At 44.1% G+C, this 12,937-nt stretch overlaps 1 protein-coding gene across 1 annotated transcript in view; it reads right to left on the reverse strand.

The window, feature by feature from the left end:
- LOC138249312 (extracellular calcium-sensing receptor-like) overlaps positions 1–12,937 on the reverse strand; it is a 111,343-nt gene that overhangs the window by 71,102 nt on the left and 27,304 nt on the right. The window contains exon 5 of the mRNA XM_069203270.1: positions 4,927–5,050. Coding sequence (XP_069059371.1) covers positions 4,927–5,050 — 124 coding nt within the window. The remainder of the gene's footprint in view (positions 1–4,926; positions 5,051–12,937) is intronic.

Raw genomic sequence — 12,937 nt, forward strand, 5'->3', positions numbered from 1 at the left:
ACTAGGTGATCTGATTTAGAAAAGTAAAGTGTTACTGTGTTTGCCTTTGCCTGTCAAAATATTTTTGGGGGAGTGCACCACTAATCTATTTTTTATATTCTTTATTTCTTACCTCATCACCCAAGGGGAAGAAAAGGCACGATCTCAGGTGTGTCCGGAAGACGAGGGTGCCAGTGCCATCACTAGTGTGGCAGCTGGCAGATTTGCTGGCCCCAGTAAGTATTCCTGTTATATTATTACCATAACTTTCACCTTTCCTCATTTAGAATAGGTTTTGTTTTTATGAACTGTGCCCTTATACCTTTTTTTGTACTTATTTTAATTCTAAGCTTTATTCAATTCTTGGTATCTTTGCTTTTTTCTAATTTCCATGTTTCTGTGCCTGACACCCTCCTGTCTGTAGTATGTGGCTTTCTTCTTCATTGTTACTAAGCTTAGTTTTTCCTTCTCCCCTATATATGTTGCGGACTGGTATTGTAAGATTAAGAGGACAGTTTTTTAGGACAGGTACTTTACGGAGAAGATAGCTTGCCCAAGTCAGCTTTTCTATACGTGTTTGTGAAGGTTTTCTTTTCAGTGCTCATGCTGTAAACTGTAAAACGAGCAAGTGCACATTGTCATGGTGCCCCCCATGTTGTGTGTATGTATTATTTCTTTATACAGTTTAACATACTAGCACTTTCGATGATAGTTCAGCATGGCTGGAAAGTAGTATGAGCATGGCCCCATTGCATTTGCCAACCAAGGCCTCACCAAATCACCGTATGTCCTCCTGGATTGACCAAATATTTCACCCCTTTTTTACACTTCGGTGATGTAGCACTGCACCTCCATTACGAAACGTTTGTGGTTGACTTGTCTACCCGGCGTTTGTAACATAGTTATCCAACAACACTCCTAAAGTGAATGAATGAAGAAAATAGAACTGTAGTGATCTATTGCAGTTTTATTTTGTTGAATTAGTTCTAAAAAAATAACAAGGGGAAGTGTATCTGGCATCTAAAATGTGTAACATTTTTCCAGCTGCACCAACCACCAGTAAAGGGGCCAGAGGCAGCTCCAGTGCTCCAGACGCAGCAGCGATTGAAGGGGGAGAACACACAGCAGCAGTGGCAGGTGTCGGTATGTCATATGGCTTGCTTATTGACAATTATTAGTATACTCACTGCAACGGCGTTGCTTGTGAACTCCCTGTTTTAGCAGCTACAGTTCCAGCCATTCTTCTTCCAGTTAATTGGCTTGCTCAACAATCCAACTCTTGTATTTTGAAACATCCTCTTCAGAAAAAGGAACGAAAGTGGGCAGGATTATTTTATAGTGTCGATCAAGTAGGGTGGCACAGATGTACTCTTTGGATGGCATGATGTCATTTTGCAGCCTTGCACTACAAGCCAAGTGAAAGATTAAGCTCTCAATCAAAGCATGTGCTTCTGGGTTTACATTCAGACCGCTGAGTGCAAATCTATGGCACATAAAGACTAGCTGGATGCCAGCTGCATGGTCAAACAACAAAGGAGAGCAAGAAAGCATGGAGAACAAAGAACACATGCAGGCCTATGGCAAAGGGACACTGGCTGGATGCACAAAAAGGCTACCAGCCACATGGTCAAACAACAGCAGCGAGTAAGCAGGCATGGAGAATGAAGAACACATGCAAGCCAATGGCAAAAACACACTGGCTGGATGCATAAATGGCCACCAGCCACATGATCAAGCAACAGCAGTGAGCAAGGAGGCATGGAGAACAAAGAGCACATGGAAGTCTATGGCCAAAACACACTGGCTGGATACATAAACTGGCCGCCAGCAACACGGTCAAACAACAGCAGCATGCAAGGAGGCATGGAGAACAAAGAACACATTCAGGCCTCTGGACACAGGCTACACAAAATGGCCCTTGCCCACATGGCATGGAGAACAAAGACAAATGGTGGCCAATGACAAACTCACACACACACGGGCCAGAAAAAGTGGCATGGTGGTATCACTGAAGAAAGCACTAACATTAATTCAGCAAATGCAAAAATCGAAACTTAACTGCGCTATAAAAATTTTACAACACATATCTTCCTCAGCCATCAAATATTACCCCAAGTATACACTTTTGCAGAAATTAAAATGAAATGCAAACAATAGACAACATTTTTAATTTAATCCAATACTATCCCTGCCCTAAATGAAGTTTTCAAAACATACATTTCTTTCATGCACTGATGACTACTATTACTGGGCCTACTGGCTAGATAGCCTATTGGAAGTCTAGGCCACATAGTTAAATAAATGAATATTGCAAATGTAACAAACATGGAAAAAGAGTACTGAATTGTGCAACATTTGTTATTTACAAAGATGAAAAATGAAATGTAAAAAAATAACTAAGCCCCTAATTAAAATTAACCTCTAGGTCACCCACTACAATAGAATGTAAAATAAAAAAATGTACACATAATTATTGGTGCATCAAACAAACATCATGCTTATAAAATATTTTTTGAAGTTACGTGTGTAATATTATTTTTAAAAAGTCCTTAAATCCAAAGGTATACATCAAGAAGACGAAAAGCGTGATGCTTCCACCTCAAAATCCAAGTGAAAAGTGACCAGGAGATGGACAACCCACTGGGAGGGGACTGCTGGACAGGAACAGGAAGTTGGAGTCTCTGGGACACTTTCTTTCTATTATAAAAACAACTTGATTGGTCCATTGGATAAGAAAATCCACTCGAAAACGTATTTTTGAAAAGATTAGGCTGCATCTCATGTAGAAAATCTAGTCCAGAGGCGTCCACTAGTGGCACTGTTTTTGGCACCATCGCGACCAGAAGCTGCACCAGCCGGCACAAAATATTGTGGCCTGAGCGTGCCTTGAGACCCTCACAGGTGATTTGCAGTGCTTTAAAAATCATGTTTGATTGATTGATTGATCTCCATTCCCCAATCTCAAGCTATATTTGATGCAGTCACTTTATTTTCTGATAATCTGAACCAGTAAAGTGACATCAATTTGAATGTTATATTGATATTTTTTTAAAGTTAATATTTTATACGTTCTTCAAGATGGTGTAAGACTCAGATCACATTAAAAATAGGGAAGTGTGATTTTGTAAAGGAATCAATAGAGTATATTTGGATTTAGTTTTTTTACATTTGGCAGGCTTGCAAGTGAATTTACATAACATAACTAAAGTGGGAATAGGCATTCCCCAACAACTTGTCATATTGGAGAATTCACTACCAAATATACAGCTTGTCTCTCACTTAGGCTTATCTTCTGACCGGTCACTTAACACCAACCTCAATATTATTGTTGAGTGTTCCAGCCACCCTATCTTGCTGTCGTACCTTGTGCGGAAAACTCCTTCTACCCCAGTGCGGCAATCTCAAATTCCAAAACTCTAGTGAAGCCCAAATATTATGCCAAATATCCTAACAATATAATTACAGCCTCAACCTTCAGCTTCATAGAGGGCCAAAAGTCAGTTCACTTAGGACTAAGAGGAATTAGACAAGGAGCCCATTGGGCTGCTGCCAGATCTCGGTAGCTGGTTCAATAGAAAGCACAATCATTGAACTCTTTAAGTTATGAACACCAAGGTAATCCTCCTCCAAACCACCATCTCTTTGAAAGTCTCCTGAAGCTAATGTTTAGATAAATATTAAATATTCCAAGGGAACTTTATGGACATCAATTAGAAATCTTTGGAGGTTGTGCATTAAGGTTTTGCACATGGTGCAAGGCAATGTAAATCTGTGAAACGTGACAAAGCATTGCGTCAGTTTATTGCCATTACAAAAATCCTGAAAGTGCAGCACAAAAGTGCCTAGAGCCTCCCACGCACCCATGCACCTGCTTAGTAATTTACTCCCCAGAGAGTGTTGAAATTATTGTTGAGTTAATGAAATTACCTGAACACTGTAAAACTATAATGGTATTGAAAATAAGAGGTACGATATACAATGGTAAGTGGGCCAATAAGAAGACAGTGGCAGGTGTCACAGCATTGAGTCAAATCAAAGATTAGGGCACAACTGTTATACAATTTTCCATGGCACATTTAGAAGCTGCACAGTGGCAATGAATCCCAGCTTTACATGCTCGTTTTTACTATACACACTTTCATAAAGTAAAAGAACACAGATACAACATTGGCAGGTCACTGTAGGCAAGAATAGGGCTTAGCGGGACTCGCAGAGTTTCACTCTGCAGAACTCAGCTGAGCTACCTAAAAATTCCACAAGATTCTGTGGAGTTCTGTGAGTTGTAGAATTTTGGTGCATGGCGCTACTGGCACTGACTTTTAGAGCCATGAGCTTCTCCCGCACTGTAAAAACAGTGCCAACTGCACAACATGGTGTGCCAGAAGGTGCTGCTCCTTCCTCCCACTCAAGTAGATTTTCTATTTGAGTGGCAGCTTTCTCAACGCGAGCAGTACTGACCTTCCATGAGCACCCACATTGAGAAATTACCCTGAGAGGCATTCTAGCACAAATAAATCGCACTAGGGGGCGTAAATTATCTTAATGTTGGTAAGCCACATATGAGAAAAATTCCGGCAAGTGGCACTTTTTCTGGAACTCTGCGCTCCAAGTGGAACGTGGAGTGGGCAGAATGTTTTGCCCACCCCTAGCCAAGAACACTTATCCTAGCAATCTAGCGTTAATGGGGATACATCTGTGGTCCTCTGCAACATAAACACATGAGGTTCAAGCAGAAAAATAGTCAATGAAGTTCTCAGTCAAGGTCATGTAAGGACTTTGGGATTGACAGATTCATTTTTCACACTTGCTACACCTTGCTCTCTTCAAGAACCCACAATTGCTAAGAGGCAAAATGAAGATGCACTTCATACAAATAACATAAAGCATGTAGTATGTGGGAAAATAACATGGTGTATGAAGCTGGAATCATTGAAAATCTAAGCCCACCTGTGCCATTGCTGATTTCTCCTTGTGCACATGGGGCACAGTCAAAACAGCACACGGGCTTCCCCTCTCTAGCAGCCTTTCGATATCCAGGGGGACAACTCTCACTGCAGACAGAGCGGGGAACCTGCGGAAGGAACAGAGGGAACCTCAGTGCTAAGGACTAAAGAGAGAAGGAAGTGAAAGACAAACAGGGAGAGTATTCCTAGGAATAATCACATATAACATGTGGAAGAATCACACAGAAGTAACTAAGCGTGTGCTAGCACTGGGGGGCATGGCTTAGACACTTAAGATAGCTGCCACAAACTAGAGCAGCTCCGCACCACTCATCTCTAATCCTGTACCAGCATGCCTATTTAACAATATAAAACCCACAGCTGGCTGATCCTCGGTGTTGCCCATCTGCTGGGAACAAGATTGAGCGGTATGGCGATAGACAGAGGCACCTCAAGCTGGGTAAAAGGAAGCAACAACACTAAGGCCCAGAAGACAGCATTGTGGCCCACCTACAGAGGCGGAACCAGTAGGAGACTGACCAGAGGTGGCTGATGCCTGCTGTGAATACCCCAGCGATGAAAGAACACCAACGGGTGGCTGGTGCCCAGCTCTGAAAAGCGAGGTCTGTGACAGAAAGATGCCCACTTCTGAAGTGGTTCACCACAGCTGAGAGTTGGAGCTGCAGCGGACTGGAGTGCAGAGTCCTTCTGTCTTCTGTTGGTTGTCTGAACACTTGAATGTGACCATACAGAGAGCCCTAAAGTTCTACATAAGGAGGGAGCAGGCCTGGGGGTCATGCGGGGGACCAGAGAAGGAGGAGGCCACCCCCAGTTGGGTCTTCATGGCCAAAGGAAACCAGATAAAGACTCCCCAGTGGATACCTGATTGAATCCTAGAGACCTGAAAGGAGCAGGGCCCACATAACTACCCACACCCCGGGCTTAGCTTTAGCCACGATGTCTGGAAGTTCTCCAGCCCCAGAGGCTACTCCCACTTGGAGCCACATGAAAAGAGAGTAAGGGGAAAAGTGATATTAGCGGCCCGCACACACATCCACTATTGCCCAACAGTCAACAGGACGGGTGCTGCTGACTCGCTCATGGGCCACCATGAAACACTCCTGGAAAGGGCTCATGGTCTCCCTCAACAGACTACAACTCGAGAGCTGATTGGGGAGCCCCTAATCTCTGGAAACTCACAGTGGCCAAAGTTAAAGGGCCTCATTATGAGTTTGGCGTTCGGACGAGCCGACCACCAAACTTGTGGGAACACTCCTTAAGGGAGCTGCGGCCAATACCGTAGCACAGCAGCACCCTCGGAATGCACACTGTCTGAATGGGCAGTGCACAGGCCTCCCTGTAGCCCCCTGCACTGGCTTTCCACCAGCCTCTTCATGGGGGGTCCCTGCCATGAAGAGGTTGGTGGAAAGTTGAGTTCTAATCAGCATGTTGGCACTGAATACAGCACCACTGTGGCTGACCACAACTCAGACTGGCATCAGCCCATCAGGAACCACGTTCCTGGTGGTGACAGCAGTCCCCTGGCAGGTCAGCCCACTAGGGTTGTAATGTGATGGTCAGACCGCCTGGAGTGCGGCAGTGTGACCATCACTGCAAATCTGGTGCTCCTCAGGACCTCCAGACTCGTTATGAGGGCCAAAGTACTCAAACAAAAGAAACAGGGCACACTGGACAGGTACGCCCAGCCATCACGAAGCCATCAGGCACCACTCTGGGCATTGGAGATGGCCATCAACCAGCCACAGGAGACATTAGAGGGCAGGATTAGATTGGTGGATTCCGATGTCATGTTGCTGTTTGAGACCTCTGCCGAGCCATGGACTGAATAGCCAAGGACAGAATGGTTGAAGTGAAAACCACTTTGACAGACATGCAGTGTGCGCTCTCAAAACTCTCCTCCATCTCCAAAGAACTGGCTGCAAGAGTGAAGGATGCCTAGGGGAAATCCCGGAGAAACAACTTCTGCCTGGTAGGGTTCTTGGAGCCTGCGAAGGATCCTCAACAAAAGATTCCAAGATAAGTGACTCAGCACGGTAATTCCAGTCGGTTCCTTGTCCTCATGCTCCATCTTCGAAAAGGCCCACAGATCCTTGCCTCAAAAGCCACCTCCACCAGCTCTGGCCAGATCTCTAACCACCCGCATTATCAATTAACTTGATAGAGACAACATCCTATGGTACACTTGCACACAAGATGTAACAATCCAATAAAATAATTATATTTCCGGATTATTCCAGCCTAGTCCAACAACAGAGAAAGTCTTTCACAGAAGCCAAGAAAAAAGTTTGTTACTACATTCTGTGGTAACCACCAAATTGAAAGCTGGGGCGGTGGGAGAGAGGGGTAGACTTCAGGGCTCCCAACCATAGGGACATATGATTGGCCAGTGCTCCCAGGAACCCTTCTCCTCCAGTCAACCCACTTGATGAAGAGCACCATTGACTAACACAAGGCATTTTCTAGGAGACAGACAAGAGATGGAGAGGTGCTGGCACCCTGCTTGGGCACAGCGTGCATACTTCCCTCTGCCCAAAAGCTCATAGCTGTAAGCGTCGACATAAGAAACTCTTTACACTGGAGAACAGGTATAGCTGGTAATTTTGTCAGGGTGGACTTCAGTTGGGACATGGCAATACTGTAAGTTCATTGGCATTGCAAATTGGTCTGCCGTGCTACAGGCACATCATGTTCCTGAAGTATAGGGTGGGTAGAATTGGGTAGTTGTTGTTGGTTTAAGTATTTGTTTACATTGTTGGTGCTAACACAGCCCCTTACTCGGACAAAGTTCAGATAATATCCTGGAATTTGGTGGTCTAATCGACAAGATCAAAGAATGTGAGTCCTCTGGGCTGTGAAAAAAACACAGGCTAAAATCCTGTACATCCAGGATGCCCCCATCCTGGGCAATAAAGTCCCCTCCCTATGTGCTGTGGGTTCACTCAGGCTTTCCACTCTGGTTTTAAAATTGGATCCTGAGGAAGAGCCATCCTGATTTAAAGCACCCTTCCATTCATGGTTACAAGGGAATGGTGGGATCAGAGAGGGTGATATGTGGCCATCACTGCCTCTTGTATGGTGAGCCCCTGGCACTAATGAATGTCTAACCCACTTCCACTCTGTCCATCCTTTCTGGAAGTGCTAATGAGATTAATAGGGAAGCAACACACAACAAAGGGCAACTGATCTGGAGTGCCAGATTCTTGATATGGAAACCTGTTACTTAGACACCCGAAAATGAGGTTGTGCAGAAATCTGACTCACACTCATGCAGTCCCACAACACACACTGCTGGGATGATGCAAAGAATGTATGGTTCACTTCAGAAACACATCTCTACAAATGGAGAGACAAGTTGAGCAATCTCTTTCACTGTCACGGAACCCTTATCTAATACCTGGTATATTCCAATGGGTCAAAACATACTAGTGACACAGCTATTGCCCCCTACGTTGCGCAATACTTTTCTGAGATATAGACAAGAAGACAAGTAACACCCCAAGCACAGATCAACCAATTTGTGTCAGACCTATCCCTTCAGGCTCTCTCTGAAGTTGAAAGGCAGTACTTGAAGGGGGATCTCAAGACCGTAGACCTCCTGGCAGCCTTGAGCCAGTTGAACCCAGAGAAAACGCCTGGTCCGGACGGGTTCCTGAGAGAATTCTTTAAAATGCTAATGCACAAATTGAGTGACCCCCTGGAGGCAATAACGGAGGAATTGATGGAGACATTGTGTTTACTCCCCATTTTTTGTAACTTTAAGATCACTGTGATATTGAAACCAGGGCATCCTCTGGAGAGATGTTCCTCATACCACCCCTTCTCACTCCTAAACACAGAAGTAAAAATTATTGCCAAAGCACTGGCAGAACACTTGCTCCCACGCAGTTTCCACACTGGTCCATCCAGATCAAGCAGGAATCATGCCCGAAACAAGCTACTTGGCACAACATCAGGAGGCTCTATAACGCCCTAGCCCAGGCAGACAAATTGGAACGGCAAGCAGCAATTATTCTCGCATATACCAAAAAGGTCTTCGACTAGGTGGGGTGGCCATACTTGTTTGCCCTTCTCTGTTGCCTAAAATTTGGGCCCAAATGTTTTACTTGTATTCAGCTCTTATACACAAACCTGACTGCCGGGTCTACATAGGGTTACAAGTATAAGAACCATTCACAATTTGTTGTGGCACAAGACAGGGGTGTCCCCACTTTTGTTCACCATCTTCATTGAACTGTTGGCTCAATGGCTCCACATCGACGCTCAGACAAGGAGCTCTAAGTAGGAGGGCTCAAGTCCTCCATCTATCCACTTCCCTCCTATACCCCCAGAGACTGGGATGGGCATGAGATATGCTTGTTGTCACACATGGCTTCAAATACCTAGGAGTACACATTGTAACGGCATGGGAAACTAACATCCAACCACTAATGGGCACACTAAAGGGAGATATCAGGACATGGTCAGCTCTCCCCCTGTCCTTAATGGGTCACTCCTGCTCCGTTTTGTATACCAACTGAAAAACTACCCTTCTTCTTCTGTAAAACTACCCTTGTGCCACACAATGCATTCTGAACACCACAGCTTCCTGTGAAACCAAGGCTCTCCCACCGTATCTCCCTCAATAAATGCTTTCAAAGCAAGTGTGATGGAGGGATTGCAGCAGCCATTATTGAGTCTTGCTATGAGTCGTCACACCAGGAAATAGTCAATGAGTGGTGGTACGACACCAAGAGACCTGGCATTTGCTTCTGCACAATAGAGCACTCCATAGAACCCACATTCAAACCATCTCTATGGGTCAAAGGCAGGATTGCTGGTCCCCGCGAAAACCAAAGTAGTGAACCAGATGTAGTTCAAGGGCTGATCTGAAGGACATGGAATGTGTAGCCAAGCTAACAGAACTGAACAACATCCACTTTGGTGGGATCAGTGGCCAAGCTGGCAGGATCCTGAAAATGGGACACAATAGGCCTCTTCACCTTTGGTGATGTGATGGGGAGCACAATAGTTAAATCATGTTAGATCCTACAGGCCTACATCATATCCAACTCTACTGTTACCTACAACTGTGGTACACAGTGAAACTATATGTTTTGAGACTCAAGGAGCTCCCAGAGTATAATCCTCTAGAAGCATAATTATTCATGTTGAAACATAACACAGCACAGATCTATCATTCACTCAAACGTCACATACTCTACTTGACCTGGGAACGGGAGCTAGGGTCCCTTAGGGATGAGGAATGGGCAGAGGCAAGAGCCTCACCATGACTTTCGGCAATCGCAACACTGTTCCATTTCATTCGGGTGAAATACATACACAAAACAAACTTTACAAAACAGAAACCTTGGTAAGTAGTATCAACTGTCTCACCTAACTGCTATTGGTGTATAACACAAAAGAGAGGATTACTACACCATGTAAGAGCTGTGTTAAGATGGAAGCAGATGCTTTCGTGGGGGCAGCTCTAGGATGTAATGTGCCTCAGGACCCAAAGCTGACCCTCCTATATCTGACCTCAGACCTTCAAAAATAATATAGCATGTTGACATTGCTAGGCCTGGTCTTTACACTGGCTATGAGAGAGTGGAGGAGTGGCGCAGGGGACAAGACTGGTGCATGAGCAGATTCAATATATGAGGCATGGGGCTGTAAATATGTAAAAATCTGGAAAGGATGGACAGATTATCGGGGCATTACTAATCACACCAGGAGAATCACAAGCCAAGATGCTAGACATGGAATTCTGCAGATATATGGGATGCCGGCACTTGGTTGAATCCGGTGGGAGCAAGTTACTCATATCAGCAAGGGAGGTCTGGGTGAGGGAGGTCTGGCTGAGGGGGGCTAGGGGACATAGAGAATAAAGCAACTAGGTTACATTTTTGCCATCCTGCCTTACATTCAGTCATGGAACCTTTTGTATTAAACAACCAGAAAAGCATAAAATGTGCTATAAAAAAGAAAAGTGTGATAACATTCATATTTGCATTTATTGAAAATTGAGCACACTTAGGTGGATAACTTACCACTGAAGACTAGATAGGTATACTTACCAGGACACTAGTGACATAGGGTTAAGTTCATGATAGGGACTTATGAATGGTCAAACCTAGACAGTGTGCTAAACTTAAAGCATCTTTTTGTGGTGTACATACTTACAAGTGCACATAGGTGAAAGTGGGCATCAGTTGGGTTCTTGTTTTGTGTGGATTGCACTAGAGAAGTTCTGTTTTTTTTTATGAATTATGTCTATAAGGAGCAAACAAGGTTTGCAGCTGCTGCCACTTGGGGTTTTGTGCAGCCTACTGTCCTTGTGTGACTGAGGAGCTATCTTTTTGGTGAAGATGAGCTGCTATGCACCACACCAAGATGTCCACTGGTCATACTACCTGCTGGCTGCATTCACTGACACTGTCCCAGGAGCCATCTTCTACAGAGATCTGCTGTGCAGTGGTACTCCTGTTGATGAGTTTGATAGGAAGTCTTTCAATAATATTTGGAAGCTGCCAGCTATCAATGAACAAAGGACACACTGTTAAATGACTCTCCTGACATGTAGACCAGGCATTGACTCCCAGGCGAATACAAGTCATCTTGGTGTTATGTGTGAGATGCAAAGCTGCGCTTCACATCATGCATGTACCAGGCACCTAGTGAAGCAGTGTGTTATTCAGCAATGTGGTGCAAACTGGAGCTGCCACCCTTGCTGATTGGTAATCTGACGTCTGTGGAGGTGTTTAGCACTGCCAGAAGCTGCCTTTAGTGGTAAGAAAAGGTTCTCAAACTTTACATTTTGTAGCCATATGCAGGAGGTAAAAGACTTAACCGAAATGTAGAGTGCACTAGGTGCATGTATTAGGCTTGGTATTGTTTGCTATAAGATCGGTCAGAGCATTAGGATACATTATTGATGCGTAAGCATACAGGGCGCTTTTTATTGCTGGCCATGGTAAATATAGCAACCCTTAATATAGTATAGAGTAGGACAAACCTCTCCCAGACTATAGGACAATTCTTTGAATTCTCAATATAGAAGGGGTGGTACCATCAGCACCATTTCTAGCAGTACCAGGTACTTCACTCCAAAACATGGAGCTATAGAATGAGGAGTCTGAAACTTACCTAGATGCAATGGGGGTGACAATTTTAAAGGAAAAAACAAATTTGCACTTTTGACATATAGTTTAGGTTCCAAAGGCAGGAACATAAACACTTATCTACCAAGGGGGTGTTAGATTTGTCAGCCTTAGAGGGACCTTCCTCCAAACATTTTGCCTTCTCCCCTCCTGTTTTGTTGTGATTTGTTTTTGTTGGCCTTAGGATGATGCACTTTACCACTGCTAAGCAGTGCTAACGTGCTTGTACTCGGTCCCTAAAATGTGGTAAAATTTATTCATAGCTTACTGGCAAATTTAATTTACTTATAGGTCCCTGGCAATGTGATGCAGCATGTACTGGGGGCCTGTAAATTAAATGCTACTAGTGGGATGGCAGCATTAAATGCACAACATACATCAGTAGCCATTTAATACATGCCTCACGCCTGCAATTGCTGCCTGTGTGCAGTTCAAACTGCAATTTCAACCTGGCAAAACAAACCTCCTCCCAGGCTTAAACCTCCATTTTTAATGCACATAGGTCACATCAAAGGTAGGCCCTAAACAGCCCATGGTGCAAGTGCAGTGCATTTAAAAAGTTGGACATGTACTTTTAAGTTTTACATGTCCTGATAGTGAAAAACATTCCAAAGCATTTTTCACTGCTGTGAGTCCTGCCTCTCCAGTAGGATAACACTGGGTTACCTTATTTTATTCAATAAGTGATAACTTTTGCTTCAGAACAGGTAGGAAAGTCATGTGAGGTCTTTAAAGAATTATAATTTCAAAAGCTCTTTAATGTAAAATCGAATTTTAGGTCAGGATTCTGAAAATGCCACTTTTAGAAAGTTGTCATTTTTTTGTCCTAGCCATTTATTGCCTGTAGCCTGTATC

Source organism: Pleurodeles waltl, chromosome 8 (assembly GCF_031143425.1).
Source record: "Pleurodeles waltl isolate 20211129_DDA chromosome 8, aPleWal1.hap1.20221129, whole genome shotgun sequence".
Classification (NCBI taxonomy): domain Eukaryota; kingdom Metazoa; phylum Chordata; class Amphibia; order Caudata; family Salamandridae; genus Pleurodeles; species Pleurodeles waltl.